The sequence below is a fragment of the Episyrphus balteatus genome, chromosome 1 (assembly GCF_945859705.1).
Source record: "Episyrphus balteatus chromosome 1, idEpiBalt1.1, whole genome shotgun sequence".
NCBI classification, from domain to species: Eukaryota; Metazoa; Arthropoda; class Insecta; order Diptera; family Syrphidae; genus Episyrphus; species Episyrphus balteatus.
In genome coordinates, this window is record NC_079134.1 from 24413119 (window position 1) to 24433707 (window position 20589).

Sequence of the window (20589 nt, forward strand, 5' to 3'; positions counted from 1 at the left end):
AATCAAAAAAACCATTCTATGGCAGGTACCGTTAATAACGGTTCAAAAATTATTTTTTTTTTATTTCCAAAGGAAGCTTTTGTGTTACACTACACACAAAAATTTTAGTCAAAATCGTTAGAGCCGTTTTTGAAAAAAATTAACTTTTCTATTTCCGTTATATGAAAGGTACCGTTAGTTTTGGTCCTAAAAAAAAAATTCAATTTGTCCTCTAGGGAATCACCCAAAACTCTTAACTACCAAGTTTGGGTGGTAGCTCGAGGTACACACAGACAGACAGACAGACGGACAGACAGACAGACAGAATTGCCGGACCCACTTTTTTGGCATTCTCCATCATCGTAATGTCATGTAAAATCGTTATCTCGAGTTCGATTTTTTTTACTAATCCTAAACTTGCCCTATAGCTATAGTACCTATATCGCAAATAAAAATATTATTTCTAGATTTTAAAAAAGATGTATGTAGATGACTTATTTGACTGTATTATTTGAATCAATTGAAAATTGAAATTTGGAAAATCTACAACTTCTACTTGAAACATTTTTAATACAAAATTAATTAGGAAGATATTATGACTAATGATTTGAATTAAAATTTTAATAGGGAAGAATAGAACAAAGAAGATCACTTAAAGTTTGAACACATCACAAATCCAAAAATAAAATTCTTGGAAATGCTTGGAGTACAAAATTTATCAGCAAAAACAAGGTGTTCCAATTGAAACTATTGTTTCTCCAATAATATCAAGTATTGAAATTAAAGCTTCATTCGATGACGTTTTTGAGAATATTCCAAATAGATAAAAAAAAAACATCACAAATTACGTCATGACATTTTTATGATCCTCAAATATGTATGTACCTACGTTGATTTATTTTATTTCATTTATTTATTAAAATAAAAGGTACGTACAGTAAGATTATATCTTTTATATAACTTAGATAAACTATGTTTAGAAAGAATTTAATCTACAAATAGAAATAATAAACTAAACAATTACGGCTCAATTAATTCACATTACATTACTCATTAAGCCGCCATTTAAAAAAAAAAAAAGAAATTTAAAAAAATGTATGTATTTTGACAGTTTTCTAATTTTTAATGGGACTTTAACCCTCTGTAGGCACACCTCTTTTTTGTGACGTGATAGGCACACGGGTGCGAATTTGGTTCATACTTTTTCATGTCGCTAGAACTTTTTTTGGTCACAATATTTTATAGAGAATCAAGCATGAAATTGATGTAGAATATTCCGAGGAATTCTAATATTGTGTTCACAATTCCGAAAAAATATGTTTTCACCCTTATAACGAGACTTTTTTGTGACCACTTTTTTGAAAAATCGTAATTTTTTTACTTGCGATATAGGTACTATATATCAAGTTATGCATTCGTACAAAAAAAAAGTTGAGATAACATTTTTCCATGACATTACGATGGTAGACAATGCCAAAAAAGTGGGTCCCGGAAGTCCGTCTGTCTGTCTGTCAGTCTGTCAGTCTGTCAGTCTGTCAGTCTGTCAGTCTGTCAGTCTGTCAATCTGTCAGTCTGTCAGTCTGTCAGTCTGTCAGTCTGTCAGTCTGTCAGTCTGTCAGTCTGTCAGTCTGTCAGTCTGTCAGTCTGTCAGTCTGTCAGTCTGTCAGTCTGTCAGTCTGTCAGTCTGTCAGTCTGTCAGTCTGTCAGTCTGTCAGTCTGTCAGTCTGTCAGTCTGTCAGTCTGTCAGTCTGTCAGTCTGTCAGTCTGTCAGTCTGTCAGTCTGTCAGTCTGTCAGTCTGTCTGTCTGTATAAGGAGCTACAGCCTAAACGGATGGACCGATTGATAACAAACCTGGTATGCAGCGTTATTTGGCGACTCTCCAGAGGGGTTTTTGGAATTAATTTTTTTGGACCAAAAATAACGGTACTTGTCATATACCGATTTTAGTAAAATTGAAATATCTCGAAAACGGCTCCAACGATTTTGTTTAAAAAATTCAAGTGTTAGTTTAAAGTTTTGGTCTATCTTCTAATGAAAAAAAATTTTTTTGAAAATCATTATTAACGGTACCCGCCATAGAACCGTTTTTTTCAAATCCGATTATCTCCAAAACTGCTTATTCGATTTCAACGAAACTTTTTGTGAAGAAGCATTTATATAATTTAAATATAAGTCAAAAATAAAATTTTGGAAAAAATAATTTTTGGATTTTTAAAAAAATTTTGAAATTTTTTTTTGAAAAATCAAATTTTCGAAAACGGTACATTTAATTCTTTTGAAATTTTGTTTTTAGATGTTGATTAGTGATTTCTACAAAATGGCATACCAATTTTATTTTTAAACTTTTTTTCCAAAAAATTATTTATAAAAAATTAGTTTTTTAAAAAACGGCTCTAACGAGTTTGAACATTTTTTTTCTAAAAATGCATGTTAATATATCAATCAAAACTGCATACTTGTTTTGGAGGGCAATTTAATTTCAGATTTTATTTTATTTTTTTTAAAAAACGAATTTTATTTTATTTTTTTTCCAAATTTCTATATAAAAAAACTTAAAAATTTAAACAACTTTAACTCTAAGAGCAAGTTCGTGCGACCCCAGTCGTGCATTTTATTATTTTTGTTCTGCCAAATTCGCACCCGTGTGACAGAGGGCTAAGTATAATGGAGAGTGAGTAGGTTTGAGCTTATTTTGAAAATTTCGATATAGTAAAAAGTCATGCCAAAAACTTATATTAGGTGTGTTTTTTTGTTTATCTGTATAGATTTTGTGCAAAAAAACGACATCGAGATTTTTGAAATCAAAACAATTTACGTGTTAAAAACAACAACAACTTTATCTGTATAGATTTTTTAAAAATCCAGATAATTATCCAGATTTTACTTTCTCTCGATAAAAACAGTAGTGCCAAGGTAGTTTAATTGTTGTGTTCATACAGAAATATCTGAAAATATGAACAAAAAAAAAAAAAAAACGGAGAAAACGAGGTTTGAAAAAAACTCTCATAGAAAAAAATAATCAAAAATTTGTTTGACATGGTTGCATTGAAATGTTAATATCTCGAGATATACGCAATGCACTTTTCAGATAAAAGTCTTAAATGGATCCTGATAAGATTGTTGAACAGATATGTATATAAAATTACCAAAGTTTTTTTCGAAAAATTAGAAATAAAAATAAAAAAGTTTTCAAATTTGATTTTTTAAAAATCGAAAAAAAATTCAATATGGCTACCTTCAAACGCTTATAACTACGGCGACCATATTTCTACGGGCAAAACCCGGGACAGATAAAAAATTCGTTGGATTGTTTTGAAAACAATCCAATTCAAAAAAAAAAAATAATAAATAATAAAATGAGTTTTCATAATTTTTGCTAATTTTGATATCAAGATTTCTTAAACTATTTTATGGGTACTGTTAATAACTTCTTAGAAAATAATTTTTTAATCAAAATAGTGAGAGTTGTTTTTTAACATTTTAATTTTATTTTAAATAATTTTGAAATTTGTAATATCCAATTCGAAAAAAAAAACTTTTTCTGATGTAGCTTTTCAACCTGACAAACTCAAGCTAAAACTAAATAATTGACGAAAAAGTTTAAAAAACTAATGGTTTTATACGAAAAATTAAAAAACTTTTATCTACCAACCACTGTTTTCTTGTTTTCCGTACAAAGTATTTAAAATTTTGAATACAAAAATCAGAGAATGTAGAAATCACGGGACAAATTACAAAATACGGGACACTTTAACTTCCCGGGTTTCTTAAATAAAAACCCGGGACAAGCTATAGAAATACGGGACAGTCCCGGGTAAACAGGGACGGATGGTCACCGTACTTATAATACAAGAACGACGCAACTAATGTTATTGGTCATGGTCTTAAAATGTAGCTAAGAATATACAGATAATTTTTGGTTTTTTGTGAAAAAACAATTTTTTTGAATCCAACATGGATGTCATGGCCATATGAAAATTTTTGTTTGCATCCAACATGGATGTAATGGCCTTCCCACTTCGGAGTTAAAATAAAAAAAAAAACAAAAGCAACTTTTTTGACAGACAACTGCCAAAGTATATGTACAGTGGTGCCAAATGTTTGCATGGATTTCAAAAATCCCGATGTCGTTTTTTTGCACAAAATCTATATAGATAAACAAAAAAACACAGCTATTGCTTACAAATTTTTTTTTAACTCAATTTAAAAAAATATAATTATTTAAAATTCAAAATTAGTTAAATTTTTGAACGGAAATGAGTAAAACGCTTCGAATGAGATGTTTTAAGTTTTAACAAACCTCAAAAATGTTAAAGAAATTTTATTACCATTAAAGAAACGATAAAAATGTATACTTATTCAAGCATTTAATTGTTTGCAAGTTTTTTCTCAATTTGTTGCTTTAGTTTAAAAATTAGTAATAAAAAGCAAACAATAATTAATTAGTTTTTCATAATCAGGAGGCAAAAATGCTTCTCAACAAAACAATTTTATGAATAAAATAGTGTCAAAATTTAAAAAAAAAATTGAAAAAAATAATCAAAAATGATTAAAATCATTAATAAAAAATTCTAGAATAACCATTATAATATGAACAAGAAAAAATTTGTTGTTCAAAAAAAAAATTAAAATTTTTAAAATCACTTGAAAATTTGGAAAAAATAGAATTATTTTAAGAAAACAATGCTTAAAGAAACTTAACCGCATTATAACTCGAAAACGAAGCAAAAATGAGAAAATTACCTCAGAAACTTATGTTACTTATTGTTAGTATAGATTTTAGGTTTTTCTTAATAATTTTAAGACTTATTATTTTTATAGAGTCCAGAAGAGAACGGTATCATCATATCAAGTGACATAAGAAAAAAAGGAGAAACTCTCGTTCAGAACTGTTTCAGATAAGCGAAACTCCAACGAACACCAACGTTTGCTGTTCGGAACAAAAATTTTCTCATTAAGGAGCAAGAAGTTATATTTCCAGCTAGTGATCCAACCAAAATTTTAAGACTCAAAGTTTTTACTTAAATTCATAATAAAAAACTATAAAGTTTGTTTAAAAGTTTAAAATTTACAATGAATTTTTTATTGTAGGCTAAAAGTCTATAGTAAAGAATTCATTTTAAATATAAGAAAAGTCACGTAATTTGTTAAAGAGTTTAAAAATGTACGTTTAAAACGTAGGTATGTACAAGTAAGTAGGTTCAAAACATATTTTTTATTTAATTTTCTTTTAAATTACTTATACCAACGCAATTTCCCATGGATGATAATGACTCTGTCTTTGATATCAATGCAACACACAATCGATTTTATTTGAACTTGAAACCGCTTAAGCAAAAATCACTTTAATAAAGTTCTCAGTGGTAATTATTGTAACAGGTGGTAGGTATTTTTTTGTTCAAGTTCATCCAATACAATGAAGACTGACTAGTTTTTCTTTTTAAATGCAATTTTCTTCTGATGGAAAGTATAAAATCAATTTCAAAACACTGCCTTTGCTCACTATTTACACAAAAAAGTAACAATTGAAAACACTGCTTATTTATTTAATTTAATGATAAAACAAAACATCAAAAATAACATTTAAATATCAAAACAAAACAAAAAATCCATCAACTAAACTACCCTCGACACAGAATTACAAGAATTTGCTTTTACCTTTTTACTGGATTTTGTTTATACCTGCCGTTGTCAAGGTGTTCTGTTGAGGTACAACAAAACACCGGGTAGGTAATTTTTATTTTTTTCTTATACAAATTGGCAGAACGTACCTTCTATCGACTCAAAAAAGATTATTCAATTTAGAAAGAAGAAGTAGTAAGAATATAAATCCATTTGGCATCTTTTTACCTTTTCCCAATGAATTACTACGACGAAGAAATCAAGATAGACGGCTCGGAGCCGATTAAACTTGAAAAAGTGCAAAGTGCGTCCAAGGGATCTCGACGTGCATCAGCTATAGGTTCAGCAGCTGCTTCTCGACATACAATTCGTGCCAAACCTGTGAGTACCTATATTCACTTTTTTTTTTTGCTAAGAAAAAGGAATCAAATTTCGTATTATGTATTATGTTTTTTTCTTCTTTCAAGGACGGATTACCTCGTTCATCATCAACAACAACAAACGAGGACGATGAACATCTGGACGGAGCAAAAGGACTCGACGATAGCGATGCCAGTGATTCAGAATCTGAAGATAGCAAAGAATATCGCGAAAACCAACAACTTGGCACACGACTTATAAGCCCGTCCAGTTGGGACAACCTTTCACTGCCGCAGGAGATCAAGGAGATCTTTCCTTACATTGCAAAGTACACACCTCAGCTCATTGAGACCGAGTACCACCTGCAACCATTTGTACCAGAATACGTACCAGCTGTTGGTGATGTTGACGCATTTCTGAGAGTATCATTTCCTGCTATAATGGACATACGTCGTGAACAGGATATCCAGGAACACCTCCAGAAAATGGGATTGCATTTCTTGGATGAACCAAGTGGTCAACAAAGTGAACCAAGTTTATTGAGCATCAAACTGGGATCAGTATTAACTGGCAGTGCTAGGTCACATTCAGCGTCAAAAGTTCCAATTGCAAAATCGATAATTAAGGATGTGGATAAATGGATCACAGAGGTTGAACATATTCATTTGGGACAATCTGGACATAATGTTCAGCCGGAGAAGGATATCGAGACAATGATGATTGATTGGCCACAATCCTATGCGACATTACAGAATGAACTTAATAGAGCTTATAATGATGATAATCTATCATTGGTCGAGTATATTAGAGTGTTGTGTGAGAAGCTTGAAATCGATTGTGGCGGGCCAGGAGAACTAACTCAAGCGCAATGCATACAAAAAGTTTATACTTTGTTTAGTATGTATTTAGCAGCAAATCATTCATATGAATAATTAAATTGGATGAACAGTAGTTATTTTTAGTTAAAAATGTCCTTCAATTTTTGTATGTCCTTGGTGCATTTCAGATTAAAGCATCCATTTGCAGTTGCAAAAAAATGTGTTGATATGTTTTAATTCCCTCAGGGAGAAAACAGAAAAAAATGGTTCTTCTGTCTTGGAATTGAATTAGATACTCCTTTGGGAATTTCATTGTCTCTTTTTATTCAAAATGTGGAATTGTGAATTCTTTCTTTTTATGCTCCATTGTGTTAAGCTAATTTATGGATGGTGGCGGTGGGTTATATTTTGCCACAGGCGGACTGTTGGAAATGTGATATATTTTTGTTTTTTGGAGAAATCTATTAATTAAGTTGTAGACAACATAGAGACAATGGGAGATATTCTTCTATTTAAAGGCTATAATAACCAAAGAGACTGTTCAAAAAATATATCTCCCATTTTTCAAAAAAAATTAAGGAACAGATGCACCTAAAGAGTTACATATTTGAATTTTGTTTCTGGAAAAAAAAATTAAAAAAGTGTGTGTCCTCTTAATCCACCGTTTTCAAAATATTTTTGTAAAAGAAATCCAATTTTGGTTTCTTTTTAAAAATAAAAAAATTTTGTCAGCTTTTCGTAATCGAGAACTCAGCTCCATGAGCAAGTTCACATTAGGTCTGTTTAATGAATCTGATCCGCACAGAAAAGATCCGAAAAGTACAGGTGTGTGTGTTTCATGAAGAAAAACATTGCCCTAAACTGTTCTACAAACTGTCATTTTGTGTTCCATGAAGTTTTCCAGCACAGATTAGTTCAAGTTTTTCTGCACCTACTTTTGAGGTAGAGCAAACGAGTGAGAAGTGTCAAACAGCAACTAATTTGTTTTATTCTTACAAAAATATATTTAAATAAATGCAAAATAATGAAAATTTGTTTAGAATCTTCTTAATATGAAGAAAAATTCAAAATGTGAACAAATACTCTGATTAATTATAATTTATTTGAATGAAAAGTCATAACAAAAAAATTATTTTTATTTTAAGTTTCAAAACTGATAGGCAAAAGTCAACCCTATAAAATAGGAAGGTGTACTTTTCTGATCTTTTTTGTTCTGACAGTTTTCAAGAATTTGTGCTGTTCTGATCTTTTCTGTTCTAGTTTTTCTTCATTAAACAGACCTATTATGTATTTTGAAAATTGTTGATAAAATTTTTCACTTCGTTTGTCGAACATTTTGCTTGGTGAAAAAGATTTTTTTTTACTGATTTTTAATATGAAAAATGATTTTCGAATATACTTTTGATTTGGTTGAATTCTCGATGATTTTTTTTTTTTTTCATTGTGTTTTTGTAAGCATTTTTTAAGACAATTTGGAGTCTGTAGACAAATTTTGGTTCACTTCAGCTGCGTACCAGACTGATATATGAACGGTCACTGTGGTGTATACGCAACATATTTTTTTTTTTCTGTTGAAACTCTAGGGTCAATGTGGGTAAATGTAAACAATTTCATGTCTTTTTTTTCTTTCGACTTTAGATTTTAATATTTTTTCACGGAACAACTTCACAGGTATCTTCAAATGCAAATATGAAATGATGGCAATTCTTCTTTATAAATATAAACAAATATTTCCCAAATTGTTGAAATTACTGTCAAATATGGCATGTTTACAAATACCCCACCATGTTTGTGTTTTTTTGCAAATTTGGGGTAAATGTGAACACTGATTTAAAATTCAGAATTTCCTCTTTATCATATGGATAACGACTTGAAAAACGTTCAAGAAGGTATTTGACAAAAACTTTTTTAAATTCCAATAAAAGTTTTTGTTTTCTTCCTTTGATTCTTTATATAGGCACCCAATATGCATTCTGAGCAGCTCTAGACCTCATATTTTTTTTGTTTTTACGTTAAAGACCGATTTTGCAACATCATCCACTGAAAATGATGGATTTGGCTACTATAAAATGTGACTCCACTGCACTTTAGCAATAGTAATTGAATAAAAATACTTTATTTTTATTAAAACAAATAATTTCATCAAAAATATATGTTTATATTTACCCCCAGAATACGTTGTTTACATTTACCCATCATGAAAAATATTCTGGGGTAAATGTAAACACATGCAAATCGACATAAATGTCCTGTATTTTAAAATTTATTTGTTTCACATAGAATCTACATCAAAATTCGAAACTAAAAAGTATTTGCAAATTGTACTGACTTAATTGAATCTGCAAAAATATTTAATTTTTCTGAAAGACTAACGACTTGTTTGGCACTTTAAAAAATTATCTTTCACGGAAAATACGCTCGTCGAATGAATTCTCTCTTGACAGCAATGAGCTTGACGTATATGTTAAAAGATACATGCGTCCGCGATTTGTACTTATGTATGCATCAAAGAGATTTAACTGAAGCTTGTTATGAGCCATGTTTTCATTTACCCCTGTTTACATTTACCCACATTGACCCTATTAAATTGAAGTAACATTTCAAATATTGAAATTTATCCTTTTTCAATATCTCTAAAGCCTCAATTAGGGTACTAGAACAGCAGAAAGGTATATAGTATTATAGGTAACGGTACTAGATTGTAAATCAAAACTTGCTTGTGGCCTCACGTCGCAATTTGTTCACCTACATAATCGCCGATTCCTGATGAGCAAGTACTTTTATGACTATTTGATGGATAGATCAACTTTCAGCTTTTTGGCTTTTTATTTGTAGAGTTTAAAAAAATAGAGATAAAAAAAGGAAAATTATTTTCATTTTAAGGAGGCGTTCATCAGTTAGATTCTATATGCCGTTCCCGTTCATGTTATGGTACCTATCTGTTTTTTTTTTTTTTACTATCTCGTAAAACCCCAACCGATTTAAATGAAATTGTTTTATACAGATGTAAACATTGTATTACAGTAAAACAATATTTTCGAAAAATTCGCTTTTCATTATTTTAGAAAAACTCCAATTTTTTGTCTATTATGGAATTTTGCTTAAACATGTCAATTTATTAATGGAGGTTGGGCATTTTATGTTAGTTAACTTGTGGATTATAAGATCTGCCTCTATATACATTTTAATGATATTTGGTTGATGTTGGGGAAGAGCCGACATGGAAGGAATTTTTTTGTTATTTCATCCTGTTTTATTGTAATTGGTTTGAATATTATTAAAGTTTAATCATAATCGTGAGAGCCGTTTGTGAGATACGACACCAGTCGTTCACTCGTTTAGGCTGTGGCCTGTGGAAATGTTTACAGACGCACAGATCGGTCAAATGTTTTATTTATATTTCAAATTTTTTCATCGAACCGATCTTTGTTATACAAACTTTTAGAATCACTTTCGAACAAAGACATATTTGAGAAATGTTTCTAGATGCATTTATTCACTTTTACTTCATCATATTTTTCACTTTTTTTTAATTATTTTTGAGAAAAAAATTTTTAAATTTATTTTTTACAATTTAACTACAAAATTATTTAAATAATTTTTTATATAGATGGAAATTGTTATTCCCGAAATCGTTCATTCTTAGTAAATAAAATTATGAAGCAATAAACAATATTTATAGGGTTATTTATGCCTAAATAGCCTCCTATAATAAATAATCGCTTTGATATGTACCTATATAAATTAACATAATAGAAAAAGTGAATGACCTTTCTGAAAGTAGACAACACAAAATACCTTAATTGTCATATTCTCGACAACCTACCCACATAATATTTTTTTTTTAACCAACACAAAATACCTACGCCATCTATTCACCTGCTTTGGATGAACGATCTGCGGCTTGGTCAGGTTTTTTTTGTTACTTCACAGGTGTTATTCAAACAAAACTCACTTTCAATCCATATTTTATTGTTGTGTGAGTGTGTGTGTTATTTTGTTGTTGAAAACGTGACAACAGAGAACCCGATTGAATAGGAACTTAATGATTTATTCTGTTCCAGGAATTTTCTGCTATTGCTATTGCTACTGCTTGCTGCATGAATCATGACACATCAAAGAGAAGAAGAGGTAGTCACATTCTCGGATCAGCACGTCATTGTTAATTGACTGTTGGCATTCATAGTGTTATAGCGATATAAATCTGTCCACGGTAGGAATAGAAATTCTAAAGCGTTCCAATGAATATCTTTTGAATTCTTTCACAACCACGTTAACGCAACGCAACAGGAGACCGACCGAGGATGGATAAAGCCGCTAAATCCAAAAGATGCAAATGCGAAGAGAATAAATAAACAAATTGCTATGACAACAATTTGTATGGTAAGTAAACGAATGGACATTATCGTCGGTCGTTTTAGAGAAGGATTTTAAGGGAAATATCTTAACGTTGGGTAGAGTTCTGTTTTTGAAATTTTATTTATTATTTTGCTGTGTTTTATTTTCCTAAAACACAGCTATTTTAGTTTTTTTTGTGAAAAATTAATTGTTTCATAGACGTTCGATCAACAATTTCGAACGCAGTGATTCATTTAGCTGGTCTGACTTTGACAGTGATTTTTCAAAAGACTTCCTTTATTTATCCCTTGCCTTTTGAAAAAATATACTTTTTTCGTTCAGACCTAAACAACAAAAAATGGTTGCAAACAGAATATGAAAAAAAAGTACATATAAACGTCTGAATCGATCGTCAGTATAATAATTTTTTTTAGTAATTTTGCAGAAATTTTTAATTACTTACAGAGCGGGTGAGAATAAAAAGTTGTAGCTTAGATATTTCTCTAGCACATATTAACTCTGCAGTAAGTAGGTACTCAACCAAACGAAAACGATCATAATACAGTAAATAAGGTAAAAAATGGGATAAACCTCGGAATGAAATGCTAATAGAATTTTTTTTTGCTCAATATCTTCGTTTTGGGAAACCGACGAAGTTATGAATACCAGAGTTATGCACGATTGAGTTACGCGAGTCAAAGTTAAGAAAAACCGAAGTTACGAAAATCCGAAGTTATGAAAGATGGAAGTTATGAAAGAAAGAAGTTACGAAAAACCGAAGTTACGAAAAACCAGGGTTACGAACACCAAAGCTATGAAACGATGTTTTTGGGTTGGCAACCATTGAGATGAACGATATACTGTAGGAACGTACCAAAAAGCTAGAGCGTATAGGTTCAGTCAAGGCAAGAAAAAAATTGTATGGGACGGGGGTTTTCTAAAAAAATGACTTAATTTGGAAAAAAATTATTTAAAATCAACGGTTACACGAAAAGTAACGTACTTTACGTTTTTGTAAAGCCAAAAACTGTATCTTTTAATTTGTTTTTAAATATAGCTGTTTAACCCTTTCGGACCCAGCGTTACTCTCATGTAACATTTTTTTAAAAATTCGTAAAAAATATTAAATTAAACAATTTTTTAGGTTACGATGGCTTAATTGAAAGATAATAATGCCTAGTTACTTGATTATTACAAAAAGTTAGTCAAATATCATACCTTTAATTTTTTTTTATCGAGAAAGGGACTGAAATTCATATATTTTTTTTTTTTTTGCAAAAAAAATTTTTTTTATAATTGGTCATAATTTTGAAAAAAAGATGTTAATGCAGAAAGTGATTTGTTTCTTTGCTTAGAAGAAGTAGCATACATTATAGTTTCATAAAAAGTTATTTTCTCAGTTCTCCGACTTTTTTTGGTAGTCATAGGCAGTGCATGTTACTTGCATGTAACATGAGAAAAACACATTAGTTTTGCTATTTATTATTTTGGAAAATAACTTTTTGCTATTCATATTTCTTAGTTGTGATGTTTTTGACCCGATAATACCGAAAAAACATTTTTTAATAATGATTTTCATAGCTTGGGTTCGAAAGGGTTAGGTTAGGTTAGGTAGAAATGGCTGTCAGGAAAACAACTGACACACTTAGACCATTTATTGGTCCGTTGTGATACCATGATTTTGTGAGGAAATTCCTCACTAATTAAACCAGTTGGAGCTTTTAATAAAGCGGTGAAGGTTGAAGATGTCAGTATTGATTAGCTCACTGGTATCTTCTAAGAAATATTTTTCCAGGTATTTTTTACGTCTACTGGAAAGGGCAGGACATGAGCAGAGAAGATGTTGGATTGTTTCTTCTTCTTCCTCATCAAGGCAACTTCTACAGAAGTCGTTAGAGATTACGCCAAGTCTTATGGCGTGTCTACCTATGAGACAGTGTCCTGTTAAGACACCTATTACAGAGCTGATATGCAATCTGCTTAGAGACAACAAATTTTTTGAACGTTTTGGATCTAGCCTAGGCCAGATCTGCTTGGTCGTTTGGCAAGTTATAATGTTTGACCATCGTATGTTTGTTGCCTCTATAGCTTCTTGCTTCAGCATGAGTTTGCACGTTGCGAATGGTATACCAATATTTGCCTTATTGGGTAAAATTGGTATTAGAGTTCCATTTCTGGCGAGTTCGTCTGCTTCACAGTTTCCCAGAATATCTCTGTGACCCGGCACCCAGAAAAGGTGAATGTTAAACTGTTCTGACATCTCCATGAGAGATGATCGACAGTCGCGGGCAGTAACGGAGTTTGTGGAAACCGAAGCTAACGATTTAAGGGCGGCCTGGCTATCAGAGAAGATGCGGATATCCGATGTAGATATCACGTTTTCTTTGAGCCAAGTCAGTACTTCTTTAATCGCCATTATTTCCGCTTGGAACACGCTGCAGTGATTAGGGAGACGGAAGGAGAGACTAACATTAAGTCTATCGGAGTAAACCCCGCCACCCACTCCGTCATTGGTTTTAGAACCATCTGTATAGAAATGAATTGAATCATCTCTTAGAAACTCGGCATTGTCCCATTCTGATCTATTTGGGATGGTGACTTCATAATTATTGCCGAAAACCAATTGTGGGGTGGTGTAGTCGGAGTGACTGTGGATTGATCCGAATGAATTCAGAATATTTGTGTGGCCAATAGAGTTATTGGTCCATTGAGAGATGGCTTGGAGTCGAATAGCAGTGCTCGCGGCCACCTGCTTGCTGAATATATCTATGGGTGGAAGATTGAGTAATATATTGAAAGGGTTAATTAAAGGTGAAAGTCATCTTGGCAAAAAACCATTCAGAAATCCGCTTAAATTAAGGTGCGATCCGCTTAATTCTATGTGGTCTGTTTTCTCCGTGTACTTATAAATTTTTCGTTTCGCTTCAGCTGCGTACTAATGCCGACTTTTCACGAGTCGACTTTTGTCGGGCGGCGAAGCTTTTCGACTCATGTGAACGTAAGCCGCAGTTGACTGAAGTGAAAATCTCCAAGGAAAATCCTAGTCGACTTAAGCCGTACGACATACCGTGCGGCTAAAATCGACATTAGCTTTACAAGGTGCAGAAATCCATCAAGACTACCGTACCGTAAGAACATTGTAGTTATTGAGCGTTAATTCCCTAACGATTGTGACTTGTGATGTGTGTTAGAATTTCGATATATTTCGGCCATCCCGGGAGATTAAGATGTTTTTAACTTTTAAATTCTCACATTATATTACAAAATAATGTTTAAAGGTTTCTTCTTATCCCTTTTTTTATTTCATATTATGTACGTTTAAAAATTCCAATAACTAAGTCTTGAAAAAGACGTTTCAATTAGACGACATTTCGAAACAATGAAATAATTTTGTTTTTACAATTGCAACCAGTTTACAACCTTAACCAGTATATAAACATACTTCTTTGTTAGTACATAGTTTTATTACCTATTAGTTTATCGATAAATTGTTTTAAAGTGATTTTTAGAGTGATTCAGTAGAACTTAAAAAAAAATGTTGCGCATACACCACAGTGACCGTTTAATTTCAAACTCAAGACATTATTGATAAATCCTTCTAGGTCTTCTTGAAGTTATACAAAGACATTTATTTAATAATTATGATGATGCTCAATCTTTAAAGAAACCAGAAACCAAATAATATATAATGACCTCTTAAAAGTAAATTTAGTTATGTACCTATTGTTATGCATAATCGACAGTGAGTTAAAATCTTACTTAAAATCCTTAAAAAAAAGTACATTTTGTGATAATATTTGGAATGCACTCTTTGGACTCTTGATTCTAGTTACATATAAAATGTTCGTGCCAAATTTGGTTACAATACCATTTTTGGATTAATATCCAAAGAACAGATAAATATTCCTCATCATCATCCTCATTGATAAAAATCCTCATCTTGTGTTGATAAAAATCCTTCTTTGGCTATTAAACTTACGGTAGAAATCAAAAATTTTAAATTATAAAAAGCACCAGCATCAACACCATCTACTTCGTTTTTTTGGCAAAATCTTTTGATTGCCAAAATTTCGTCCAGCTTAGCGACATCACCTGACTCATTTTTGTGTCAGACCCTACGTTATTTGTAAGGGTACAAAAGTTATAATTTGTTAGGTATTTTAAGGGCCAGTTTGTTGAGAGTGGGTTAAATCGTCGATTTGATTATTATAGATTCCCCTTAATTGAGAATTAAGAATCCGTGATAATCAAAGAGCGTTTTGTTCACTTTTTTTTCACCTTGATTAACAAATCATGGGTTTTCTTAAAATCATTCCATTTTCCAGTCTATCCGTCAGTTTTGTTGTCAAAACTTAATCAATAAATAAGTTATTTTTTCATTATATTGACGTTTTTGACATTTTGTTTGTGAATATTAATTTGAAAAGAGCGTTTACAGCGAGGAAGGTAATGTCGTTTTCGATTGGCTCTCCGGAAGCATCCGGAATCATTCAGAAGACTTCTGAAACCGTTTTATTGGCATGAAAATGACAGCCTGAACGCTTCTCAGAAGAGAAATTCTCTTCTTGATTTCAAATCAGAATCAAATCAAGAAGCACTAATACATGAATACTCACATGTCAAAGATACACGCAATCATTGTTTTTTATTATTTTTCATTCAAATTTTTTTCGTTTTCTGAAATTAATTTGTTTATTTATTTTCAAACAAATAAATTAAGCTTTTAAAATATTTTGCAAAACGAATTCCCGATTAATTTGTTGAATATTAGGTACTATTTTCTTCACATATTAATTATTTTTCAAGTCTTGTGCCATATTTGACATTTTAAATTTCACAGAAAAACAAACACAAACACAAAAAAAATAGAATTGAGTGGAAGCAATTCAAACTGTTTTATTGGATTTCAGTATGAGTGAATCCTTGAGTGATTCCAATCGAAAACGACATAAGAAAATTGTTATTTACAACCATTAATAGCATTTTTTTTTATTTATTATTTATGAACATTTGGTAAAACACTTTCTTTATAAAAACTCTTCTGTTTTTAGAAATATTTCAAAGCGGCCAAAATCCAAAAGAAGAAAAAAAAAACAATTTCAATGGTCTCGCAGAAGAAATACATATGGAGAAAGGATGCAGCTTGGAAGGCATTTTTATACTAATACTGCCCTATGCCCATGACTCATAAAGTGAATTGGTACACTGTGGTGTATGTGGAACCTTTTTGTTTGGTTATTGAATGGCCGGCGCGAATTTTTGGAAACTTATTCATTTGATTACGATAAGAAAAAATATATTGTTTTCAACTTGTTATTAATAACAATGACATGAATGGCACCTTCAATTTGAATAATAATAAAAAATAAATACACAGTTAATAATTTTGCATTATTTTGTATGGCATCAGCCAAAGAATTGAAGAAGATAAAAATCTATTCCCTAATTTTTATAACTATTGATTGATCAATAAATTATCTCTAAGGCCAAGGAATTGTTTATTTTTTTTTAAGGGAAACTTCATGCTTATGTCAAATTTCGTTTGTTTTTGTTTGAAAATCAAGTATGAACACACTGAATTTCAGTAAACCCTTGATTAAATGGTGCTAATCGAGCAAAATCGGTTGATTAACGAAATCTCAAATTAACTACTCAAATCATAGATTCCTTGATTACAATTTTAGTGAACAAACGGATTCTACGATAATCAACTGGAATAATCACTGATTAAAGATTACCGAGTGTCAACAAACTGGCCCTAAGAACGCAAAATAAAATATTCATAATCCAAATATGTACAGCACGGTTAAAAATTCTGGAGTATTTTTTAATACAGCTCTTGTATTAAAGCAATTTTCAATACAAAAAATATTACCTACACACTTCGTCATCCTGAATTTATTTTTAACAAAATGTCATAACATGACATTTATTTCACACTCCAAAACTTATTTCAGGGTGATGTCCTTTTGCGTTTTCAAAAGATAATCCTTTCCAACAAAAAGTTGAATCGTGTGCTTTTAATTAAATTGTATTAAGTATTATTTCTGTAGATAATCTCATTAAAAAAGAAAATAAGATAAAATCACAATTGATGAGTTTAAAAGGTCAACAAAAAACTGCGTAGATAGCTAATTATTATATCATTGCAGGAGCAATTTATTTCATTTAAAGGTCAAACCTTTATGACTTTATTTATTGTAGGAACCTAACCTTTTTTTTAGTTGAATTTTTTTTTTTAGAATGTAATTACTAGAACAAAGAGGTGCGTCTTATCATATTATCTAAGTAGGACAAGAGAGTTCAAATTTAATACCTCAATTTGAAAGTATTTATGGTTTGCAATAAACAAGGAATCCCTTATCACATTCGTTCTAAAATCACTCAGGGCAAGCCGCACCGATTTTGACTTTACACGCTTCGATTAAAAACTTAAAAATCAATTTCAATCAATTCAGTTGAAAAACTTTCTATTGAAATAGTCCCATGATTAAAAAAAAATAATGCAAACGCTCGCAACAAGGTACCTACACAAAAATGCGTGTATAATCATAGTTATTTGCTTAGCTAAGTTGAAGTTGAAGCCGCAAATCAATGTCATAAAAACAATCAGAGAGTAAACACAAAAATTATAAAGAACCTATTTTCCATTGCTGCAAGCATTTAAATTAATGACAAACCTCAATACAGAAGTTATAACATTACCGTGACAATGGACATTGCAATTAAACTGAGTACTGCACTGAAAACGCGACAACTGAACCTGAAAGTAATCTTTCCCATAGTATTTTCCACGGTTTCGATATCAGAGAGGCTATGTGTAGCTATGTAACCTTTATGCAGAGGTACGTAAAACGTACATACCTGCATTTCCATAGTTTTCATATAATAATCAAGGCGTAGAAAGATGCAAAATGGTAATGGCAGTGGACAGAGAGTATAACCGAATCCAAATCACATACCCATTACCATTATATTATTTGTAGGTACCTCCGCACTGGACATTGTTGAGTAGATCTGGGACTGAGAATTACACATTTTGTACTGAATTCTAGGGTTGACTGACAAAGTTAAGTTACGAATAAACCATCTGAGAGTGTTTTTGGTCTACTATAATATGGTTTGGTTTGGTTATGGACTCAATTTGGTCATGGTGCGCAATTTTGTGTAGCAGAGTAGCAATTTAAAAAAGTTATTTTTGCTCGCAGTCACAACAAATTGTAGAGTGAAAACAATTTGGTTGGTTTGTCCAAAAAATTGCTTTCGCGCTATCTCACTTATCTCCAATTTAATAAAATTTTAGTTTTTCGTTTTTTTTTTTTGCCTTGGACTTGGATGCACAAGTAAAGGATTATATTGGTGATGGCGGGTGGCACTTTGGAATTCTTTTCATGAAGTATATGCATAAAGGATCACGATGCTTTTATATATATATATATATTTTTTTTATTTTAAAAATTTGTGACAGTGAGTTGTTAACCTTTATTAAATTCATAGGATAAAAGGTATAATGAAAAAAAATCCGATTTTAGCGAAACACTTCGTTAAAATTTGTACATTTTTTCGATTTGTTTTAATGTGTAACAAGATTTCGGAGACATTTCTTGAAAATTTTACAATGACAAACTACCAATGCAATGGATATCAGGGACTCAGCATTATAGTACCTCTACTACCTCTGTTTTCATACAAAGTAGAAAGAATACAAGACATTGCTCCTAATCTCTGGATTGATGTTAGGTTAGGTCGAATTAGCATTAACACCTTTAATACTGACACTATTTGCCATTTATCAGGCCACCAATATAATTTTCCCAGCTGACCTAATAGGACTTGGTGGGTTGGTTAATGATTTTAGCTTTTACATGAACTTTTATTGACTGTTTTTTCAACTAGGTACTTAAGTGAAAGTAGCTTAATCCAATGTGACATCGATAATGAGAAGGTATTTCAAAGTTAGTTAGTTGATATTTATAGAAAAGAGAAGAAATAAATGAAGGCCTTTGAAATCAACATCTATGGCTTCAAATAGTTGACAATGAGCGAAATAGTTAAGCAAAAAGTTCTTCAAAATAATTTTATAAAAAAAAAAACTAAACATGAAGGAAAGTCAACTTAATAAACCACTTCTTTTTCACGGTTTTAAAGCCGTTTTCGGCAACAGTTTCATACGAGTACATTCAGCCCTATTGTGAGTTTCACGTGAACAAGATTCCACCCGGAAAAATTGAATTTCACTTTTCCCCTATTGTGAGTTCCGGGCGAAAAGTTGTTCACGTTCGGACATCTCCTTCTATTTTCAACTTTTTTTTCAGGTAATTTGCGAGGTACTCGACAGCTCTTCTCTCACTAAAATTTTGGTGCCGAACAAGAAAATTAAAAAAAACATACATTTTTCCTTAAATCTCAAAAACTAAGATACTTTTAAGCATGCGTTTTTTTTTTGTTTTTGACTTAAAATCAATGAGAGCATTGATTTGTGTAAAAAAAAATTTACTCAAACAACTTCAAATAAACATCAAATTCAAGGAGTATATTTTGGCTTTCCAAAAAGGTATAGGACATTATAATGTGCTTTTGTTTTTTGTTGAATTTTTTTTTTTTTAATTTTGAATCCTGAGATCATTTCGAACAAATTTGCATCATTACTTTTAGGGTCCATTTTTATATAACCAGCCGCTTTTTCAAGACCACCGTGCACTATGAAATTATATAAAATGGACGACTTGGTCACAGGTACTTGCTCTTATGATAAAAGTTGATTACAAAAAAGGAATATTTTTGGTTAAATTTGTTTTTAAAATTACAGTTTTGAAAATATTTTTAAAACAGAGCCGTTTCGCAAAAAAAAATTGTTTTTTTTTTACAAATTTTTAAAAATGTTTGAAAAAATATTGATATCCCATTCAATAAGAAATATTGAATGGCACATAAAATCAATTTTCCAAAAATTGATATTTCAAAGAAAAAAATTTAATTATAATTATTTTTTAAAAAAATCTTAATTTTAGCATTGGAATAACTTAAACGTTTCTGGACAAAATGTTCCTTGAAAACTATTTTTTTTTAGTATCGAGTATTTATTTCTCACATAACAGTAAATTTTTTTTTAAATTTTTGGTATTAAAACATATTGGCGCAAAATTTTAAACGATTTAGTAAACTACTAAAGCCATTTTAGTAAGTTACTAAGCCAAGCAGACTGATTAAACTAAGTAAATTACTAAAATGGCTTTAGCATTTTACTAAATCGTTTAAAATTTTGCGCCATTTAATTTAAATGAGAAACATAAATGACATTATATATTTTAAAATAAAATAGTGTTAAATGTTTAGTCGTAAACGAGGAAGTTAGAAATTAAGATAATGGTGCTAAGCAGTGATCGTTAATAACTGTTCAATTTATTTTTTATTTGAAAAGTACAAATTTTGCAGATAGTATAGTAATACAAACAAGTAAAAACAAATAAT

At 30.8% G+C, this 20589-nt stretch overlaps 1 protein-coding gene across 4 annotated transcripts; it reads left to right on the top strand.

Annotated features, from left to right (window-relative positions):
- Positions 1-5550: 5550 nt before the first annotated feature.
- LOC129906741 (intraflagellar transport protein 46 homolog) lies at positions 5551-7002 on the top strand. 4 transcript variants are annotated; one of them, XM_055982636.1, is made up of 3 exons: positions 5551-5710; positions 5772-5983; positions 6070-7002. In XM_055982636.1, exons 2-3 carry the CDS (start codon positions 5840-5842, stop codon positions 6892-6894), a joined length of 969 nt encoding a protein of 322 aa, XP_055838611.1. In that variant the 5' UTR covers positions 5551-5710; positions 5772-5839; the 3' UTR covers positions 6895-7002. The 4 variants fall into 4 exon arrangements, with proteins under 4 accessions (XP_055838611.1, XP_055838612.1, XP_055838609.1 ...); XM_055982637.1 differs by having other exon boundaries at positions 5786-5983; XM_055982634.1 differs by having other exon boundaries at positions 5551-5706.
- Positions 7003-20589: the final 13587 nt, after the last annotated feature.